At 43.6% G+C, this 23,042-nt stretch overlaps 1 protein-coding gene across 1 annotated transcript in view; it reads left to right on the top strand.

Moving 5' to 3' along the window:
- PEPD (peptidase D) overlaps positions 1–23,042 on the top strand; it is a 133,526-nt gene that overhangs the window by 69,149 nt on the left and 41,335 nt on the right. Inside the window, exons 10-11 of the mRNA XM_063334583.1 lie at positions 7,286–7,354; positions 13,609–13,686. Coding sequence (XP_063190653.1) covers positions 7,286–7,354; positions 13,609–13,686 — 147 coding nt within the window. The remainder of the gene's footprint in view (positions 1–7,285; positions 7,355–13,608; positions 13,687–23,042) is intronic.

Here is a 23,042-nt window from a genome sequence, read left to right as displayed (position 1 = left end):
CCAGCTTCTGGAAAAGCGGCAGCCCAGGATGAGGTTATGGGCTTACGTGGGCGTTGTTTGCATTTGGACGTGGGTAATGAAGTGGGTTAAGCTGAACTGCTGTGAAAATGCATAATTTGATGAATTTTCAGAGTGAGGTAGAGAAATGTCACAGCAGCGTAGAATTAGATGAAAGACAAATCAAGAGAGAGTGGGTATATGCGCTTCTTAAAACTGCATCTGTTAAAACACTTGCCTTTTCCTCATACTGGAAAAAAAAATGGATTTAAACTCAAATAGAGCTGTTAGAAGAGGGAGAAGGGGAAGTGATTCCACAGGCATTCTCAAACTGCTGCGATATCATAGGGTCGTGTTGTTTCTTTGCTCTCTGTCCCAAAAATGATTCAAAAATTTCAGGTGTGCAAAATGATGGGGAAGAACTTGCTTCATGTGGCATAGTTAACTGTAGTAATAAAAGGGCAGCCATGAAATCAAACCACAAAAAGAAAATGTGTGCGTGTGTGTAAAATGCATTCCAGATTGCCTAAATTCAGCAACCCGTGAAGTTTAGCCAAAAAGATGAAATATCAGCTAATGTTGTATAATCTCCTCAGTTATTTTTTACATAAGACAGGTAATTTATAATTCCCAATTACACAATTAAAATGCTAATTACCCCTCACCTAAACTCTCTGTTCTTGAGCTGAGATGATCAATTACCTTCAATCATTGCAAATCATAGATGACATATGTGACAGTGCCGAGTTTCCTATTATTTATGGACTTTCTGTTCAGTGTGTCTCCGCTTTCCAGGTAGCGTGAGCGGCTGGTGAAACAGCTTTGCCTTGGTGGGCTTTGCTCTGAAGGAATGCCATTCCTTCTCTTATCTGGTGTTTGTATTCTTAAAATGGATCTGCCTTTTGGGGCAATCTTACCCCCAGTTCCTGCCCCGAGCTCTGGCTTGTTGTCTGTTTTAGGAAAGGGGAGTAGCACGTTTAGAAACACCAACATGAATTTTTTATTCCAAAGGTGAGACCGCTCACTTCTACACTGCTTCTACACAGCTTTTCCTTATTTTGTAATAAATGTCCTGTGCTGTAGCTACATTAATACGCTGCCAGTTTCATCTGTCATTCCTCCTTGCTAAAGTTACAGTTCTTTTATCCCTGCTGAACTCAAATAACATTTTTCTCTTCTAAGGGCCTATTATTATCTAGAATTTGATGCATATAAGTAAAAATAATTTAGTTAAAGAAAACACACAAAAAAAGAGAACAGAATCTAGATGTTGGATTTCAGAAGGATCAACATTTTTTAAAAATACCACATTATTTCTGCTTCTGCATAATACAAATCAGGACATTTTTGAATAGAGATGCTTCAAAGTATAGCTGCTTTCAGTATTGCTGGTTGACATCTGCAGCTCTGCTCCACGAGCATGCAAAAGGACCCAGCCAGTGTTTGGATCTCTAAGGTTTTCGTTAGAAGTAGCGTAAGCAGTTAGGTTTAAGAATCATAGTCATAGAAGAAGTCCATAGAGAGAAGTGGTTTTGTTTTCTGTTGTCTGGAGCAGTAAATTCTGTTCTAAAGAACTTCCAGTCATGTAGAACCCTTAAATAATAACATTGCTTTAGTAAATCTTAAATGATATTGTCTCCAAGATACAGAAGAAACCTTTGCTCATCTGCTCATACTGGTAATATTTTTGTTGTGGTGCAAGTTTGTAATTCATCATTTGTTCATTGGATTATTTCTGGATTATTTCTCCTGCTCTTCTTCACTCCCCTCCTTTACTCTTTCACAATGACATACTGACTTTTTTTGCATTAAAACAACCTCAGACGCGTTTTGCAATAGTGCAATGTTGTAGTGTGAACTACATGAAAATCGGATTAGATAAATTAAGCCTTGAAGCATCTAGTTGCCCATGGGAAAATAAATGCCATTATCGAAGTAAGTGGGTTACCAAAGACAAATGCCGAGTATTGAAGACCCTGAGAGTGTCTAGCGTGGGGCTGAAGGAAGCGCTCTCGCCTGCTCCCATGCCCACCGCTGGGTTGGAACTGACGCCGCCTCTTCTCTCCGGTGTGTGCCGGCCTTCCAGCCCCCTTCAATGCTCGGTATGAATACTCTAGATATCATGGACAAATTATATTTACTGTGGCTTAACAATTTTGTGTGATTGCGGCTTTATGGCTTTCTCTTGTTAAGGGACTTTTGTGTCTAAATGATCAAAACAGTGGCTTTCGGTCCTGGTGTAAATAGAGACATCAGCTTTGGAAAATTTGGCCTTTTGTGAATTCTTTAAAAAAGCTTTGGTTTTTTGCCTGTCTCATGGCTACACTTGATATTTACACCGTACAAAAGCATAAGGGCATGTTCTAGTTGTAATTCAAAAGTAATCTGGTGCAGAGATAACTAATAGATATTCACCTACATCTTCCAAGTGTACTCATGAAAAACAAAAAAGGAACTACAGAAAATCCTCCAAGTTCTGTACAGAACTCCCTTAAGCTGCGGTGCTTTCCAATTTATAGTTCAAAACCACCTGCTTGCATTTCAAGGCAAGTCTCAAGGGCTGTGTTCAAAGAATACTATTTCTGAAGTGTGTAAAGGTTTCTTTTTATTAGGAGGCAACTTTCTCAAAGGTGCGCTGAGGACGTTATTGTGGATCTGAAACATCTTCAAACCAGTGAGTGATCCAGTGTGAAAATTTTTTGATATAAATACATTTTCAATATAAACACCTTAATGAGGTATTGGCCCATGAGTGTCCTTGACACTTCTGGACATCGTATGCTTCACAAGGCAAGTTGCATTTCTGACAGGAGATCTCTGATACAGAATCTAAAAGTCTAGTTCCTGAACGACCAGTGTCCAGCAGGTGTTCTTGACGTGGTTCTGGTATCTGGGAACAATGGACAGGGTTATTGAGTGGTTTGGTGCTCCTTCATCGGAAGCCTTGGAAGGAGCAGTTCCTCCATCCCAAAGCAATGCGCACGCCTGGCTCTGCAGCGCTTCCCTGGAGTGGGGGACTGGGGCCGGGGGACCCTCCGAAGAGGCCACTGAGGAACGTTCTGAGCACTCTTAGAGAAACTTGGCTTAAGTTTTTAAAAGGGTTTTTGCCAGATATTGTTGCCGCTTTTTGTTCCCTCTCTTTCTTTTCTCTGTACTTACTGCGTTTTCTGCAATTACAGTTTTTACCTTTTTTGTAAGATATAGGCCAAAATACTCTGTTGGATTTTTACTTAGATATTGAACCTTTTTGATCTAGAAGTGTCTTGGTTTTGGGAGTGAATATCTGAGAAATATAAAATGTGGTTTTCTTACAAATATTTATTGTAACCCAAGAAGAGCTGATGATAAGAATTCAAATTAGAGATTACTTGTTTACTTCTTTTGGGAAATAAAAATCCCACTGTGCTGAGTGTGTATGGATAATGTTGCATTCTAGTCGTGAGGAAGATCTGGAAATAAGCAAAAAGTCTGAGGGCAGTTATTACCGATAGTTTCTATCTCTCCTGCTTTAAGTGCCTTTATTCCATAAATCCACTTAAGATAGGAAAACTGTTCTTTATTTGATTCAGTTTATATTGGTAGCAGAGATCTGGTTGTAATTGTCCGTGTGCGCTGGACAGCAGTAGACACTGGACCGAAGATGATCATTAGACACAAGCATCATTGCCAGAGCGGTTCGCGTCATTTGACAGAAAGACTATCCTTGGCAGGTTTCGCATCAGTGGCTTTTTTGGCTGTGTTGAAGTTGAGGCTTTTTAAGCGTTCTGGAGTTTTGTTTGGATGTATGCAATACTCCATAAGATCTCAAAAATCACAAGTGTATACTTTTTCTGTTAGTTCTAGTGATGAAGAACCCATTATTTCTGAAAGCGGTGTTTTCTTCTCTCTCAAAGCAGTGCAGTCACTGAGCTAGTGGGGACTCAGTGGAGCAGAGGGGTAACACCATCTTGTGCCTCAGCAAATTTGCAAGGCTGGGGCAAGTGCACTCGGGCCAGATTTACTCGAGATATTGGCGGATAATACTTGCTCTTTTTTAAGTTAATGGAAAAAACAGGTTTTTAAAACTACCTTCAATCTCCTCATATTGTCAATCAGTTAAAGAAGCTGATGTTTTTGGTAAAAAGAAGCATCAAGCCCAAGATGTATCTCTACATTTCCAAAAAAAAAAAAAAAAAAAGTAGTAAGTTGTTTGAAAAGCAATGCGAAAGCCCCGCCAGCTCCAGCAAAGTTGTATGTGTCTGACATGCAAATACACCAGTGGCCAATCCATCTACACCACCGAGGTGGTACGTGCATGATAAGTAATATATACACCCTCCAGGGAAATACTGCATAAAACATGACGGCAGGCTTTGAAACCCATGAAAAGAGAAGAGAAAGAGGGGCTTAACTTTTGTATCTGTCTTGGTTGCGTTTAAAGCTCTCAGCAAAGCATCCAGCACCAACATAAAACTGCCTAAACACACACATCTGCCAAGCAAAAAGACCAGGCAAAGTTCAAGGTGCAATATTTGCAATATATGCGCAGCGCCAGATTAAATGATATTCTATCCCACTGTTTCAGACTTTATACTTTCGTATCGCACTTTCGGATGAAGATTCCTGTGGTGTGCAGACAGTGAAATCCGGGTGTGAAGCAGCCTAGTGGCAGAATCTGCATTAACTTCAGTGGAACCAGGATTTTAACTACAAAGTTCTGGCAGCTTCTCTAATTCTATATATACGTTTTTCAGCTTTGAAAAGCCAGCATTTGCCATTACAGGGATATGCAATCCTGCGCTTACCGGTGCCATGTTATACAAGGATGTTGTCTGTCTCTGATAGAAATGTTTTTTTTCCAACTACATGAACATGTTTCTAGTGAGTCATAGCCCGAAAAAGTAAATTCAAAAAAAGTGATGTGAGTAGTTTTACTAGTGGAAAACTCATTGCTTGGCAAAGTTGTACTATCTTCAACTGAGTCACATAAACAACCACTTTTTACTTACTCTTAAAAGAAGGTCTGTCAAGTTTGATGAAACAACTAGGTTCCTTTTTTAGAAAACAGAAACAAAGTTCAGGCAACAGCTGGATCATACGAAGCATGTCTTAATTTATTTACTGCTTTTTACTGCTAATCGGGGAGTACTGCAAAAGGTGAATACTATTACTCGGCTGCACAGTTTCATATAAATTGCAGCCATGAATATGTGATCAGTTGTCATATGGAAAAAGAAACCCTGCTGTCCCTGCATCACTGCAGATGGAAAGATGTTTACAACCTTCATTATTTCATTTTTAAAGCTCTTTAGAAGGTTACTGGAAGTTGCTGTCTAGAGGAGATAGTTTATTCAATCATTTAAGGTGAAGGGACTATAAAATACACTAAAAGTTGCTTCCTAAAATGTAACTGCACGTATATAACTGTGTAAGATGTGATTGTGCACAATGTTAGTGCACAGTGCGGTGTCTCACGGAGTGAGCGGTGTCTTGCAGCGTGAGCGGTGCCTGCAGGCGCGCTGGGGAAGAGCAGGTCTGGGGCTGCGGTCCCGTGTCACATCACTACTTGGTGAAAAAATGCCTGTCAGAGCGAATAGTTTAGGTGATAAATTTTATTAGCTCATTTTAGTGATATCTCTGCTGTGCTCTCACCTATCAGAATTTCTCCTTAGCTTCTTTGTCATTTCGCCTACTCTTTGCCATTGCTGGTTTCTGGGCAATACAAAATTAGTATTTCTGCCATGTAAAACCACAACATTTTGATCAGAAAAGACATCTTGTAAACTGGGTCTCCCTATTAAGTCTCCGAATGTAGGCTTTTTCCTTACGTGATTAATTTGTATGTTTTGTTTTGTTTCTCTTTTAATACTGTCTTTTTGTGTAATTTTCAAATCTGGTTTGGTTTTACAAGCATGTAATGTCTTTAATATCCTTCAAAGAATTTGAATTGTGTTCTGTGGATTGCTGCTGCAGACGGACAAAATCACAGCATCTCTATTCTTTCAATAGCACCATTATCACTCGGTGTTAATGAAATGATTTCGGTATTACAAGAAAGGAGTTTTTGAAATTCATTCAGTATTAAAGGGAATTGGATTGTAATTAGAGCATATTTCAAAAAGAATAAAAGGATCCATGATATGTGCTTAGCTCTTAAAGCACCTAATCCTATATTAATTGTGCTTTGGGTGCATCTGCCCTCACATGAAGGTGACTTTGGCAGTGAAGATGAAAATGTTTTCAAGCTTTTTAGGCCAGACAGCTCCTCCAGCAGGAGGGCAGCGTGAGAGGAGTCAGCCATGGAGCCGGGGCTGCCCTTGCTCCCCTTCCCTGTCCCTCATACACACAAGCACAAAACGTTGTGTTAGATGTGCTTTATAGGGAGTTGAGGACTCTATCACAGTGGCTTCTTGCTGTCGGGATTGAGTCTGTGTTAATTTTTTTCCCGTGTTTGGGCAGGGGAAGATCAGAGAGGTATTTAGGTACCGCACTCTGAAATCGAATAGTCTTATGTTTTCTCTGCATCCGTTGTGCTACAGAGAAGACGACATGAGAGCATCCATTCCAGCGTGGGCCATGACGCTAGCAGGAGGTGCCTGGCTTGGCAAATGGGGAGCTCTACTGGCTTGTCTGCAGAGGAGGGTGCACAGCACAGGCTGATGCCCGCCAGGCCTCCCCCACGCACAGGGATATCTAGTTCAGCTTTAGCAGAGGATGCTGGGGAGGTGGCAGGGATGAGAGAACTTCTCCTGAAATAATTTTGAAGAAGAGTTTGCCCTGTCTGGCAAGCTCCTTCCCCCGAAGGGTTGGCTGGACTTTACTTTTGCTGAGTGTACATGCCATCAACTGAAGGCGTCAAGGTTGAAAATGGGGATCATGGATGTGATTGTGTACCTGAAATACAGCAAAAAGTGGTTTTCTCAAGTCCACTTCAGAGAGTTTGGCCAGCTTCAGCATTTAACTGCTGCCATCCCGTTCGTTCTACGGTCAGGGGAACTACCTTTTGCCAGCAGTGACTTGCCTTTCTATGTTGAGCTGTTGAGCAATGCGGTTTGCCATTGGAAGTTCTGGAGCTGTGCTCCAGCCCCTCTTCTCTGTGGCAAAGTTGCTTCCTGGGCTGTGTGGGAGCGGCGGGATGCGCGGCGGGATGCTCGGCAGGACCGCTGGGCTGGGCTGTGGGGAACTGGGGGGTTCAGCCGGGCAAAAATGGGCACAGAGCCTTGCTGGGGATTTGCCCCACCACAGCTTTTGTCCCCGTCTCATGGTGGTTTGGAATATATTATTAATTACCACGTCTCTCTCTTTGCAGCCTGTTCCAGCACTACTGCTACACTCGAGGGGGCATGCGCCACACTTCCTACACTTGCATCTGCGGCAGGTAAGCTGGTGGGTCATACCCAACTGTTGCAGCCTTTATGGTCCAGTTTGCCACAGGGTATTTGTAGAATTGTTCCTTTTACGCACATGATGTGTTTGCAAGTGCCACCAGAGTGAGTTTTGAACCGTTTCCTCTGGAAAAGCCAAAGAAAGGTGGCTAGCGCTGTGTCTTAAAGAAATAACTCAGTTACAGCTTCTGCTACACTCAAGAGATTCCCCAATGACTGCTGCTACTGCCAAGATCATGTTTATGCTCACATCTGTGCTGCAATTGGCTTTTTTATTAAATAGCGTTATGGAGAAGGGCTTTAAAGCTATTCTCTGTTGCTCAAAAATACTCTCTTTGAAATACACCTTAAGTATTTCATATCATTCTCAAAATTCTTTGCCTCAGAGGTTAGGATGCGATTAAATTAATCTTTTTGGCATTTGGAATTTTTTTTGCTCTCTCTTTTTCCTGCTGAACAGCTAGCATTGAAGGTACTGTATTTGGGAAAGTACTGTAAAAGTTGTCCCTACAGTTGTAGAAATGCACAGTTTTAATCTGCAGAATTTCAAGAGAATAGTGCAGGGTACATGTTGAAGGACAGATGCGTGCTTTGTGCAGAGATTAATCTTATTTAGTCAGTGCAATGAATCTAATCAGTGATATATGAGGGTTAGATGAGGCATGTATGTTGGCATATATGTTCCACTTCTAGATCACAAACGTTGGCCTACACTGAAGTTACATACACTCATAAAAAATAATTTTTACGTTAATGACAATAATGTTATATTGCTTTGGAGGTAATAAGGACAATTAGTATTTTGCTTCTTTCTGCTGTTTACTCAATTGCTTATTTGTAAATGCTATTTTGCAATTTATATGCAAAATTGCAGTAGGAGCATGAGCAGTTTTATGGCAAATTGTACATCTAAATTGCCTGAAAAAATTCCTGTTTTAAGTACCATCCTATAACTTGAGAATTAGCATCCCATTGAAATGAGGCTCCATCTCTATGGTGTCGTCACAGGCTGCGATGTATTTGTCATGGTTTAATCCCCGCCGGCAAGTTGCCTCTGTGTGTGGTTTTTCCCAGCCGTAGAGACGTCCCGTTCGCTCACAGCACATTGGGGCCCGTGCTGCAGGGTCTGGTGTGGGTGCTAGAGAACACCCGCGGCTTTGCTAAACCTGTAGAAACGTCTGCTGTATGCTCGTGTAGGGGGTCCTTGTGCCCCCGTGGGGACAGGCTAAGGGACTGAGAGACCCAGGGCACGGGTTATGTGACTTGGGGAAGCCGGGAGGAGGAAAGCCCCAGGAGTAGGTCAGAAGTGGGTGGGTGTCCCGTCCCACCACGCTGGAGGGGCTTAGCAGGGCGTGGGGCTGCTGTTTGAGCTGCCGCTGAACTGTTGGGAGGATTTAATACATGGCGAAGGGCAAGATCTTAACAATATCCTGACTCCCTGTTGTAGCTGGGAGCTGGCATTGTATCCTGCAACTACAATTAAAAGTGCAGACGAACGTGATTTAAAAAAAAAAATAAATACATAAGAGAATGCAAGGGCCTTTGTCTGTAAATTGCTATATTCTGACTATGAGTGATGAAGTAAGAATGAATAATACTAAGTTTTAACTAGGTCCTAATGAAATGAATGTAAGTAGATCTATTTGATGAATTCAATTAACATAATAATGGCAAAAATAATAGGAATTTTTTATTACCATGAAAATGTCATGCATTGTAAATATTACACTTAACTACATTATGATTAAAAATAGCTTTTACAATTAGGATTTTTGAATAGTTATGTTTTATTCTATTCATGCTGAGTTTTGTTGTTTTCCCAACAGTTAAAACTGATATTTTGACAGGATTTTTCCTTTTTAGATGACAGGCCTGGTAATTATTTCCATAGAAGAGAATCAGGCTTTTAAATAGAAAATAAGATTGTTATTCAGATTTTAAAAAGATGCTCGCTAAGCTGGAAATCAGGAGTAATCGATGCTGTATATCAGACTAGAAATAAACCTCTCGGTGCACGTTGAGTGCCTGCATTTGTTGCTGTCCTTGTCCAGCGTGACACTCCTCAGGAGAGGAGAAATGAATATTTGGTGTGACCAAATATGCGTTGTGTGTTCACCTGCATGTACTCACTCTCCAGTCAGTTGAGAAGAATAACACACATATAGTAGTATTGGTCGTGGTTTAACCCCCACCGGCAGCTGGGACCATGCAGCCGCTCACTCACTTCTCCTCCCGCAGTGGGATGGGGAGAAGAATTGGAACAAATAAGGAAAACTTGTGGCTTGAGATAGACAGTTTAATAAGCACAGCAAAAGCTGCATGCACAAGCAAAACAACAAGGAATTCATTCCCTTCTCCCCGTGGGCAGGTGGGGCTTCAGCCATCCCCAGGAAAGCCAGGCTCCATCAGCGTAACGCTGACTTGGGACGACAAAATGCCATCACTCTGAGCATCCCCCCTTCCTCCTCCTTCCCCAGCTTTGTGTACTGAGCATGATGTCATACGGTATGGAATATCCCTGTGGTTAGTCGGGGTCAGCTGTCCCGGCCGTGTCCCCTCCCAACTGTTAGTGCAGCCCCAGCCTGCTCACTGGTGGGGTGAGGAGCAGAACAGCCCTGGGTGCTGTGTAAGGGCTGCTCAGCAGTGTCTAAACCAGCCCTGTGTTATCAGCGCTGTTTCCATCAGGAACCCAAAACACAGCCCCACACTAGCTGCTGGGAAGAAAATTAACTTTCCCCCAGCCAAAACCAGCACAGTGTGACAGGTGGTCACATAGCGAGGTTGGTCCCGTAGTTAGCGATACTTTCAAACCCTGTCACCTTGTAAGTGGTTTGAAGCACAAACAGACATCACGTACGTGCAATGAAGTGAGAATGGTAGCATTTGATAAACGTACTTGGATATCTTTAGCACTAATCTACAAAGTGCTGACTTCTGAGTAGCGTTCAAATGCTAATGAATTGTTCGTTGCAGTGTCTTAGTGTACCAAGTGACCATTTGTACAAAGGGGAAAGCAAAGGTTACGTTACATGCCCAGTGCGTGCTGGTGACCCTACGATGGATGGCCTGTGGTGGTGCCAGGCACAGGGTTAGGTGGAGGCACCGGTGTCTCTGCCACTGCCACAGAAGCCATGGTCAGCTCCTACTTGATACTGCGGCATCTTAGACTGAGGTTCGGATCTTCTTGCCAGATGTCTCCAGGCAGATGACAGCTCTCAGCAGATGATACCAGTGATTAAGAATAACTTAGTGCAGTAAAATGCCTTCCTCTGTCTGAGGCTCACCGTAAATAACACTTTTGGGGTAAGATTAGGATACTTGCTGAATCCAGTTTTCTTTCTTTCTTTCTTTTCTTTTTTTCCTTTCCTAGTGGTCTGAATCCCTTCCTACTGTGTGCATTCTCAGTGGTGTTAATTTGCAGTTTTTCTGCCACTTCACGCAATTCTTTCTGTAACAAACACGTCTTTGGCACTAGTTAGGGGCAAACTATTGAAGGAATAAAAATAGATACAGAGAAGTCTCTTGGAGAATGTTTCTGGTTGGCTGCCTGCAAGCAGATGCGGGTGTCCCCAGGCATGGTGGCTTTCAGAGGTCTGACCCCCAGGAAGGCAGCGGAGGTGCCGGTGATCACACCTCCCCACAGCGCTTCGTTTTAAACCCCGGCGCTGGCGCTCTAATGCCAGACGTTTCAACTGCTGCTCCTTGGGACGAAGAGAAATAGCTTCTACAGGAAGGCTCGTTTGCTGTGCCAGTGGCTGGGGGGTTTGTTTAAATTGTTTTGAAGCCACCTGGAAAGTCTTAACTGAATCATTATGCATAATTTCTGGCTAGCTGTAGCACTCACCTTGTGGGTACCCGTCAGTTCTGTGGCATTGCTCCTACAGCATCTTTCCTGCCTTCCTCTGGAACAGTGGGAAGGATGCTCCCAGGGAGGGAGGCCGGACTTGCACCCCTCGGTAGGAGCAGGCTGGAGGTGTGTCCACATGGGTGTTTGAATTTGGGTCGGCAGTGTGTTTCTGAAGCAAGATCTCCCACTCGTCCCCAGCCACGGGGCTTTGCTCCGAGCCGGGGACCAGTCCTGGAGTGCTGGGTTTCTTGTGGGCGCAAAGGAGCTGGGAGAGCTTCCAAGAGCGGGTCTGCTGGGCCTTGGAATGGCTGTTCAGCCTGGAGCGTCTGCCCCCAGCCTGGCCCTCCTCACTGCAATCGCACCAAACAGACAAGAATCCCCACATCCATGTGCTGTGCGCGTCTGGTCTTCAGCAGCAGCTGCGCTCTCGGTGGTACCATCCCGCTCACGCCACAGAGCCAAGATGTGCGTGACAGATACGGAGTCTCAAATGCCAAGAAAGATTGTGTGCTGCTGAACGCTTCGTTAACGGTGCCGAAAAACAGATCTTTTTTCATGCATCTTCCGTAACAGTTGGTACCAAACCTTAGAGAAATAGTTTGTAAACGAAAACCTTTACATTAAAATGTGCAAAAAAAACCCCCCATCTTCGTATTTGCAGTGTCTATTGTTGAAAGCATTTATGCCGTGCTCATATTTGAATATATGACTTGTTTATGCAGCCGGTATGGTATATGACACCAAGGGCGCCAGCATATGATGATAAGTAAACGAGCTATCTGCAAATACATTAGCATGGAGTCATGCCCTTAAGCTTCATGATAATTTTTTAAAAGTTGATCATAAATATATGCATGTGCTATTTGCTTCTCCTGCTTTATCCCCATTTTTAGAGGGAGATAAGAAATAGTATCTGCAGCTGGAGTCCTGACAAGCTGCCGTGAAGCATGTGTGTGAGCATGCCAGGTCTTGGGGTTTTTAATTAGTTTTGTGTTTTTCCTTAAACCCGTAGTGGGTTCACAAACAGTGTCATGCATTAGCACCAAGGTCATTCCAGTTGCCTCCGAGTGCCATCCCCGGAACAGTAGCCCTTGGCCTGAGAAGTGACTCCACAGGCAGGACAGGGTGGCGGCCTGGTGTGGGGGGAGGACCCATCTCCGCTCCTGTCCCCTGCACCGGCTCAGCCTGGAGACACGGGTCCCAGCATACACATCGCCTCGCACAGAAAGCCCTTTTCCAACAGTCTGTTGCCCTATTAGATCTTTTTTTCAGACAGAGCAAACTAAGTTTGGAAGTGCCCTGGCATAGAAGAGTAGAATTTTGGCCAGAAGGAGCTATTCCACCAGCACCCAGGAGATGGGACATCTCAGAAGGCAGCTCCCTTCTGTGGTCATCTTGTGTGCCAGCTTTACGGGGCCGGTTTTAGTTATCCACGCAGCAGTGTAGGTGCCCGAGTCAGGCACCCAGGAGGTAAAAAGCAGCCAGCTAGCACCAGGAAAAGAGAGAGCATCCATCTGAGGAGAAAAGAAAAATAGGTAAAGCTCTTTACCAGTCTTTTACCTGATTGATAGAGCTGTGGGAATATCGGTAAACAAGAGAGGAAGCCAAGGACAAATATAGGTCACTGAATGGATCGTGGAGCTTCAGAGGTGCAGAAGAAGGGTCCGTTCTTCTCTGGAGATGTTTTATTCTGCTGAATCAGCAGTTTAGTCTGAAAGATTTCCAGGAAGAAAAATCTTTGTAATGTGATTTTTAATCCGAGGTACAAACAGAATGACAGTTCTCATGGCTGTTCCTGCTGCCGAGGGTGAGTGCTGCGCACGCCCCGAGCAGAGTGTCCGCTCCAGCAGAGGCCAGGCGATGCTCCTGCCAGAGGTGAACTGGAACTTGCACAGCTCATTTTTTTCCAGTCACAGTGACTCCTAGAGCGTTTCAGGCATGTCAGATGTGACTTCAGTGGAAGTTTGGTTTTTATGCCTCAGAATATTTAACCTCACATTAGGAAACACGTCACTTAGTAATTAAAGAAAGTCCAGAAGGAAATAAATGGGTATGGGTTGAAAAATCACTCTTGCATAAATGCTTCCTTAACACCGTCATGGACGTGGAAGTGTTGTATGAACTGTGCTGACTTCCGTCTGCAGAAATGTCGTATCTTGCGGCCAGAGTAGCAAAGTGCCCGTTCTGGCCCCATTTCCGCTGGGCGAGCTGCAGGGTGTGCTGTACAGCCCGGGCCGGGGCAGGACCTGCCGCAGGTCTCACACACTGCAACATTTTGTGCTTAATATATGAATACACTGATGTTTACAATGTCACACATTTACCTTGTTCCTTCTCATGTTGTATATGTTAATGGTTCTTCTTAATTAATCGTACTTAATTTTTCTTTTCGCCTCTCAGTGGGGAGAACTCGTCTGTGTTACACTACGGCCATGCTGGAGCCCCGAATGATAAGACTATTGAGGACGGAGACTTGTGGTAAGTAAAGAACTGGAGTTCATTTCATAGTTTTGTTACACTACTGCTGTTCCCATACATACATTTGGATGTACTCTTGGACTTAATCAGTAAAATGATGACTGTGTAATGATGAAAGTCCAAATCTTTAAAATAGAATGTCAGGCTAAAATAGACTAGTCAGGCTTCTTCCAGAGGCCGTGTATACCTGCATCGCCATTGAAAGGGAAAAGAGAAATTCTTTTCAAACACTTCTGTGCCAAAGGCACTTGGAATTCAGTATAAGAAATGTCTGTATTCTCAGTACGAGGGCAGTTGAGAACGTTGGCATCTGCGTTTGCTCTTGACCCTCGGACCCAAAGCTGAGCTCTCATGGCGGGGTGGGGGATGGAGAGAGCGTTGGCTGCTTTTGAAGAACTGCATCAAATTGCAATGCGGATTAGAGCTTCCAAAAGCTTACGTGTGCCTGGACACGCCAGCCTGGAAGTAGACGTTTGAATGCGTGAGGAGACCAGACTCATCTCAGTTCAGGTTAGGGCAGGGTGCTTCTGAAAGATTTTGCTTAGAGTTTAGCATTGCCATAATACAGTTGCAAATAGCATCAGTTTTTCTCTACTTGCATTTCATGTCCACGTATTTGCAGTATGGCTGCAGGTAAAAGCAGTGAATGAAAGCACCAAATGCATTGCTATAAATTGAAAGACAAACCTAATTGTGTGGTGTATAGTGTAGCAGAATATAGCTTTTGTGCTTCAACTCCTAAGACTTTGGTCAAAAAGGCTACATTTATAAAAGTGCAGGGTTACTTTTGGAGGAGTTACTCACCGACATTCAGCAGAGGGTATCTGTTAGGTTACTTGTGTAGCACCTGCAAAAAGGGTGCAGGTATGTATCTTCACAGTTGAACGTAAGGGTGTGGAGGAAAGCACATGAGCATTATCATAGGTAAGCTCAAAAGCTGTTATGGAAAACAAACTGAATCTCAGAAGTAAAAAATATGCCTTGTTGGCTGGTGTTCTGGGCACATCTGCAGGTGCTGCGGGATGAACTTACTGAATTATGGATAGGTAATTTCTTTTTAATATTGTAAAACTTTTTTGAAAGCTCTTGTACAGTAGTTTATGTATTATCTTCATCTGTGGTGAATAGCGTATTAAACCCATCAAATGCTGAGGTTAGTTTAAGGCAGGACAATAGCCTTTGCCTTACGATCACATTGTGTTTGAGTAGCTGATGTGCTGGGAGGCTCTTTCCGTCAGGCAGGACACACCAACCTGACACTGTATTGGCCGGGGCATTCCACTGAATTTCCAAAAACAGTGTGTAGCCTACAGGAATTCTCAGCGTATGGTACTGAGAGGAGATATGCCACAATGCATCATCTTCTGAATTTAAAATTGGGCCTTTAAATGGTGAGGGGAGTAGTATTACTGGGAGACCTCGGGGCAGAGGGTGTATATAGCACCCTTTCACTTCCAGTCTCTGAGGACGGTTTAGGGGATGGCTGAAGTCCTTCCGCAACCCCAAAAGCACATACCGAGACCCTTTGCAAACTCAGATTTCCTGCTGTATTGGCAAAATCTTAAAAAAATGATTGGGTTTTATTAGCCTCAGAAATCTGAACATCAGAAAGGCATAATCTACCGAGTACATTGATCACTTCAGCATTTCAGAACCACTGTTCTGCAGCCCCACTTTGTGACCACCTCACAAAGAGAACAAGGCTTAACCTACTTTGCAACATCCTCCTGCTGAAACGGTCCAGTTGCCGCTTTGTGTTGATGAGATGAAGTTTGTCAGGTGCAGATTGGCTTTAGCAAATAAACGCTCTGTGCAGGAGCACCCACCCGCACTGCCGGCGCTGCCCTTGCCTCTCCCTCTGGCTTGTCCGCACCCAGCCGGCAAACACGACCTCCTTTGGCAGTGTGCGGGTGAGGAGCCGGCACTGCCCCGGTGGCTTCACGGGGGCTTTGACAAACCTCCGCCGGGGGGTCGGGGCGCACAGGTGCACACGCAGCGGGCTGTTCAATCCACAGTGTGCTCATCTGGGTGTCTGTGTTAGAGGGCTATATTTGGCTCTCAATTAAGCTTTTTAATAGCTACTGGGAGCCCTCTGTTGGATAATCTTAGGAAGCCCTGAACATAGGGAAAAAATGGCCTGACTTTCGGTGAAAATGAGGTAGAAGGCTTTTAAGGGCTATTTCTGCTTTTGCCAGTGTTTTGATATAAATCTAATTTAACGATTCCTATACTTGCATGTAATAGAATCGGGGATTGGGTACTTGGTGTGATTTTTATTGAATTATTCAAGTAGAATTTCATGTCTTTTTCTTAACGTTACTTAGTGGGTATGAATAACATTCGTGAGTTTTGCAGAAATGTGCTGCTCAGGTTTTTTATGTACAAAGCAGCGGAGTGCAGTAAGTGTCAGTAAATAAGTCAACAAAGCACCTGAATATTAGAAAAAATACATTTGGAAGACTAATGCTTTGCTACTTTGAAATGCTCAGGTGAATGCATTGTTTGCTCTTTTAAAAATAGAAGTTACAAGGGTTTGGTGGTATCAACAGGAGATCATGAGCAAAAATACTTGTGCTATTGCATTTTATTTTTTTTAAAGACTATTACTCTGACTTCTCCTTCAAAAACTGTGGCAGGTTTAGAACAGCCTGGTTTTATGATGTTCATTTTTGAAAATTAATCTCCCTCTCATGGGTTTATTGCTTCTGTAAGAAACTGGTGTGGAATTACATCTCTGGTATTGCACTGTAATCCACGTTTTTACAAGTACAACTTCTGCACTAAAAGACCTCAGTGCAAGGCAAGGACTATAAGGAGAACTTCTGATACTCCTGTTAATATGCACTCTCTTGCTAAGCAGGGATGTCATTTTCAGTCTATAAAATATTAAAAACAAAATAGCTAACTAACACAAAGCATTATGATTGACAAAGAAAGAAATCGGTATTTTTAGGGAAGTTTAGGTATTCAATAGGTACGTGCACTTAACTGATATTGATATTAAAAGTAAATATTGCAATAACAGCAAGTCAGTGTTTTATGTACATGATTAATGTACTATAACATCTGTGTGGTCTAACCCAAACCCTTTCCTAAGCGAGAGGCTTGTCACCATGGTCAGAAAGCTCGTGCAGATGGATGGGTGGGCTGACCTCCTCCTGAATCGCCATTCTGGCCACTCCACCCGTTCGCTCGATATTACCTTTAAATAAAATCTTCTACTCAGAATGTTGCGATTCACGGCCGGCAGTGGTGGCGTACGGCCAGGCTACCGTACAAATATGGATTTTCTTCTGTCATCTTAAACCCGTGAGAGCTTGGCTTGGGGCTGAGCCCTGGGCTGCGTTGTCTCAAGCTGTGTGGCTGGTGGTGTGCCCGGCGCCTGCTGGCTCTCTGGTGAGGCTGTGCCTACGGTTTGTGGTACGGAAAGTGGAGTCCTAAGCAGAAGTGCCTGTTGTAGTTTGCAGTCTCCTGCCCTGAACACGAGAGGCCTCCACCAAGGCCAGAGCCAGAAAGCAACCAAACCACATCTTCCAGGGGGTCTTGAGCCACCCTCCCAACCCCTCCAGTTTGGATAACCAAAGGTCTTCCAAAGTTTGGCAGAGAGTAGAATCGAAAGTTGCTACTCAAGAAGAAAAAAACCCAAATAAATTCAACTCCTTGCTGTGGAAAAATCAAGAGGAAATGGCTCCTGTCCATTGAAAGGCATCCCCTGCATCACTCGTTCTGACTTTTTGCAGCTGTGTTGCTTTTGTTCACACTGGGGACAGAGACGGGTTCAGTGGTTAGAGAGCCCTCGTGGCAGATGGAAACCTCTGGGTTCAGCTCTCCTCAAGCTGATTTCTGGCTTTGGCTGGAAGTTACGAGTTGGCCCTGGGAAACAGCATCCGTGAAAAGTCCAGTCAAAGCCGTTGTGTTTCTGCGAAAAGCCTTGGTCTCAGCAAACCAGCATCTGCCGTCTGAGGCATCTGCTTTCCTAAACGTGAAGGAAGCAAATGGCCTTGGGTCCTTCCTTCTGTCTTCTGCCCTGCCTTACCGCTGCAGCAGTGCGGAGCCACCCCATGGCTCTCAGGGAGGAGAAAACTGGCCATCAAAGTAGATCAGGTGCAGGCTGGGGCAAGGAAAGGTCCCTTCTCACCTCTGTGCTTCCGTGGTTTGGTGTAGGAACCATCGGAGGTGCTGGACCTGAAGTGTGTACTTCACATTTTGATTTTGAGAAGGTTTTCAGGAAAATGATAGTTTCGCGTTCAGTTTGCTGCCTGGTGGCTTGTGCAGGCTGCCTTTGTGGATTCTTGGCGTTGCTGCGTGCCAAAAGCCCGTCGGGAGTTGATTGTTTTATTGAGATTGATCAGCAGGGCTGCTGCAACGTTTGACAAATAGAAAATGCTTCTGTGATCTTAAAATAGCTTGATAGTACAGGATGAGGCCCGCACTTAAATAATAGAAATGTGAGAAAATGAGCCTGACCCCAGATGTCAGTGAAATAGATGTGACTATTACCTGAGCGTTTTCTGCAGGTGTCTCAAGCTGCCGGCGTTGGTGTTTCTGTGGCATCTCACAAATGTTTTTCAGTGAAAACTGAGCACTTAGTGAGCAACCTTTATGGGCAGCTTCACTGACCTTCATGCACTTGGTGACACTTTTGGGGGTTAGTTGGTCCATTCTGGCTTTGCAAAATACGGAAGATAGTTGTCTGTTCTGCTGAAGCGCTTAGCATTTTTAACATTTGGAAATACCCTTCCAAGTCCCAGTGTCACCCAAGGTCTGCCGGGTGAGTGGCGTGGTCTCCTCTCCCCGGCGTGGCAGGTCCAGCGGCGGGCAGGGGCAGTTGGTGGGGATGCTCGTCCTCCCCGTGGTGACAGCCAGAGTGCAATTTATGAAGAGGGCTTGGGTGAAAGCGTACATAAGGCAGTACAATATCGACTGCTGCTGAAGCGCAGCGGACCTCAGAGAGAGACCATTAACCTTGTATTCACAGTGGGCCTATCTGTTATTTATAAAATAAAACCAACTTTAGAAGTTCAAATGGAAGCAGGTTGGATCATCAGATGGTGTCTTTCATTTTATTTGACGGTTTCTTTCAACACGCTCAGATCTAAGCGTACGGATGTCAGTGGAAGCGTTGGGAAGAGCACCATGTCCTTGGAGAAACGAGACGTTCCTACTGCAAAAGCTCACGGCCGTTTCCACGACCTGCTGGTGATGGCAATAAAACAAGTTTTACCTACAAATCATTTTATTGCATCCAAGTACCAGAATTTAAGCACTAGGGAAGCTTTGATAGTGTCACCAAATGAAACACATCCTGTGTTTGTTTTACGTGAAAGTACAATCTTAGCATAACGCGTCTGTTAGGTGTCTGAAGTATGGCCGGGCTCTGTTAACAGCTATTGCTGTTTGCTTGGGCAAGTACTGGAGCTGGGGATATGGAAGGCAGTCCAGTGATGCAAAAAAACTTCATCAGAATAATTTAACTCTGACGAATATTTTTTTTTCTATTTCTTTCCTTAATATTGTAATGCAAATTTAAGGTGTCAGAATAATCCTGACACCAGGGGGCACTAAAATGAGCGCTGGCTGGAAGGGGATGGTGGCTGTGCCCTGCGTTGGTGTGGGTACGGTGTTGTACTGGGCACGGCAGCCTTCTGGGAGCACTGCCTTTGTGCGGATAGTGCGCATTCCACTCAACCTGTGTTAAACTTGGGCTGCTTTCCTTCCATTGGGCACTTGGATGGACCTTTTAATATTTTTTTTATTATAGCTTCTGGCGCTGTCAGCAGATCCTATTTAACTTTGTGCGCTCCTCCTCTTGTCATTTCAGAAGCTTTGTTCGTGCTAGGGAGTTCTTCTTTACTGCAAGTACAGGTGTTTGCGAAAGGTTGTTCTGGATGAAACAGAGAGGGAAGGGACTGGGTGTTCAGGGCTTTTTATCTTTTAATTACTCAAAGGAGACAAAGGAGAGTTTTCAGGCTTCCTGGAGCTGTTGGTCACTCCAAGGTGAAGAATATTGCAAAGGAAAGTTGCCTATTGCGAGGACTGGACAGATGCAGTTGTTCACGGTTATTCGTGAAGGTTAAGCCTTCTATTAGGTATAAGAGAAGTTACTTTGCTAATTTTATTTATGGTTTTCTACAATCAGAAGATTGGTCATTCTTTGTATAAGTTATGCGCATTTATCTTTTATGTAAACACACACAATGTGCATATGCGGTATACATATGGCATTGAAACCATTACCAGCATATTTATCTTAATATTACACAGTATTCTTTGTAGAAAATGCACTATTCTCTCTTTTGCAGGAAAGAGTAAGTGTATAATAAAAAAAGACTTTTTATGGGTAGGGAGTGGCTATCATTTATTTCAGGAAAACGTTGAGAAGACTTTCAAGAAGTCAACTAAAAGGCTTCGGCGAGCTTGAAAAAAGTATACTACAAAAGGTGATCTAGGTTTGCTGCTTTTCTGGAATTTACACTGTGTTTTATCAAGTTTTATGATTCTAATGCCAATCTATAAACCAAAATTCATTTGTCCAGGTGGGGGCAATGTTGCATTAAACAACAGGAACTGACCAATCTTTTTGCATCAGATAATAGAAGTCCTCCCTCTTCCACCCCAAGTACTTCATTGTCTGCTAGTAAAACAATTTATCCTACGGAACAAAATACTGTATTTATTACTTCTTGAAAGCACTGCTTTTAAGATCCCAGGATATTAATGTGTCAGATGTAAATGCTCAACTATTTTATGTGGGTGAGACTAGTATTTTCATTTGGCCTCATGCATTTTTTTATGCATTTTGAAGTTTGGTGCTGTAATAATATGCAAAAATTATGGTTAGCTTTAACCTTTCAGTGTGCAATTTTGAAACAACTTGTTGTTAGTTATGGTTTTGTTTCTAATAATAATATGAAGTACATTGCTAGTACTTACTGGTTAATTGCAAAACCAACTGGCTGTCCATTTCTGAAGTAATTCCTTTGGCTTGATTCCTCTGGTTTGATTAATATACACTATTTTCATCAAGTGTAGGTATTTTTCCTTTTGTTGTACCTATAGACTATATTAATTTTATGCTAATCTAGAAAAATTGAATTTGATTAAAAATAGAAAAATATATTTGCTAGAATTAACAATAATTTTGCTGTAATTGAATATGTGTTCTGTTAGTGCTGGTTAATCCAGGCGATGAGGCTGCCAACTGTCAGAAATGTGTAAGCCTTTTAACCAAAGCAGAGGTTGCTACGTATTAAGAGCGTGTTTGCTGGAACAAATTTTAACTTTCCTTTAAGTACTGTGTTATGGTCTCTTAATTTTATGCTCTCTATAGTGTATGTGAAATGTCCTTTTAATTGTCACATGAGTTTTATCTGTCGTAGTTGTAGCTTAGCATTCCCAGCATTGTCTGAAAGGACCTGAGCGCGTGGAGTTGCTTTGGCTGCTGTTGGGCTGATTTGACTTGGGTGTTCATCTCTCTAAAGAAAACAAGCAGGGTAAAACATAGTATTTTTTAATATCTGTTGATTTAATATTGATCATTTATAAATGCCGTTTAATGTAATCCTTTTTTTATGGTGGTCTTTCTTAATACAGAAGCACATAAAGTATGACAGAAGTACTGTTGATGCACGTTGCTTATCTTGGATGGATTTCAGTAGCAGTGTCTTTCTCCTTGCTCTTGGTGTGGAGAACTCAATTGTTTAGGTCAAAATGCCATTTTAGGGGGAGTCTGCCTGACTTTTAAACCACAGCACGGCTCAGAGGGAAGGTACAGGTAGTCTCCAGCACACCCTTTGTGTTTGCTTCTGAGCCAGATGTCTGGCCAAGACTTGGGTTTGCCGCCATCTCTGTCAGGTTCACTTTTCCACAGAGAATTGTCTCTGCTAAAGAGAGTGCTGGTGCTTATTAAATATGCCAATTAAAGATGGATAATAATTAGGATAATAAAGCCAGAAAAAAATCACCCATTCAGCAAAAAGACAAGTCAAGCAGGTAGCCCTTTTGTCAGAACCTCACCCGGGACTGTGTTGGTCTCTGGGGTATGGCCTGCGTGGGCCAGCAGCAGTGGTAGCAGGCGGCCCTGGCTCTGCCTCCCGCTCCGTGTGCAGCCTCTGCCGCCGCCTGCCCAGCAACGTCAGCTCGGGGTTCCCAGGTCTCTATTCGTGTGCACTGGAGACATCCCTCTGCTGAGCAGAAACACTGGGAGATGGCACTCGGGGCAAACTTAGCTGTGAACAAGCCAATCAAAAGGTTTTTGGCTCTTTGCTCTTGCAAACTTAACATTTTTAGTAAGGCAAAAATGCAAACTGCGTGGGAGTGGAAGAGGGGTTATACTTGATCATGGAAATTGGTTATTTAGTGTGGAAGCTTAAGGCTGTTGTCTTAGATTTCTTAAAGAGATAAATACTGTAAACAAGGGATTTCTTAACCTTTGTGTGAAAATAGCACATAAAATCTTACTAGAATAAGTAGGTGTTTACTGAACCAGCTCTTACGTGCAGCTCATTTGGTGATTTCAATGAGATTGAGACTTTGTATCTGGCAAGATAAATGGATCTGAAGTTCTTCTGCTTGGCTCAAATCGCTGTGAGAGAGGCCAGTTGCACACGCAGTTCCTGGGTGAGGAACCGTGTTTCCCTGGCAGTGGGGACGGACGGCAGAGCAGCGGCACCCTTCCCTGGGGGGCGGGCAGAGCTGCGCACCCTCCTGCTGCCCCACGCCGCTGCCCTGCTGCTGGGAGCATCTCTGCATCTCACTGTGCGAGGAAACCCTGGGCAGTGCAGGGCACAAACGACTGGAGAAGGTTTTTTTGTTTGGTTGCTCTCTCTTTTTTTTCTTTCTTTTTCCCTTTTTTTTTTAACCCAGCCAGCTCAAACTTTAGTATGTTCTTGCTACAGCCACTGAAGTCTCTGTTGTTGGCATTGTGGAGGTACTGGCATGCAGTCCTCTCTCACTCAAAATTCACTGTAGACACATTTTATTTTATTTTTTCCTCCTTTTCCTATCTGAGCAAAGCTTAGTGGCATATCTTGTCATCTTCTGTGAGAGAACGTTGAGACAAGCCTCCCATTATCTATAATAGTCTGGGAAAGCCTTAAGTGAGACAGTGCTGCAAGAGGAGCAAAGGTGGGAAAGCCAGGGAGAAGGTAGACAAGATGAAAAGACACGGCTGAGGACAAACACAAAAAAAGTGGGGCCACACAGTTATGTAAGTGACAGCTGGGTGAAGAATACTCACATAGCCGTTCGGTGTCTGTAATGGTGTTACCTGTGTGGGCTACAGGATCTGCTTCTGAACGGGAAGCTTAAACAAAAACTTGATGGTGGTTTTTGTTTAAGAACACCGTTTCCTACAC

Source organism: Chroicocephalus ridibundus, chromosome 4 (genome assembly GCF_963924245.1).
Source record: "Chroicocephalus ridibundus chromosome 4, bChrRid1.1, whole genome shotgun sequence".
NCBI lineage: Eukaryota > Metazoa > Chordata > Aves > Charadriiformes > Laridae > Chroicocephalus > Chroicocephalus ridibundus.
Note: the sequence above shows the minus strand (reverse complement) of the source record. Positions and strands in the feature narration are given on the sequence as shown.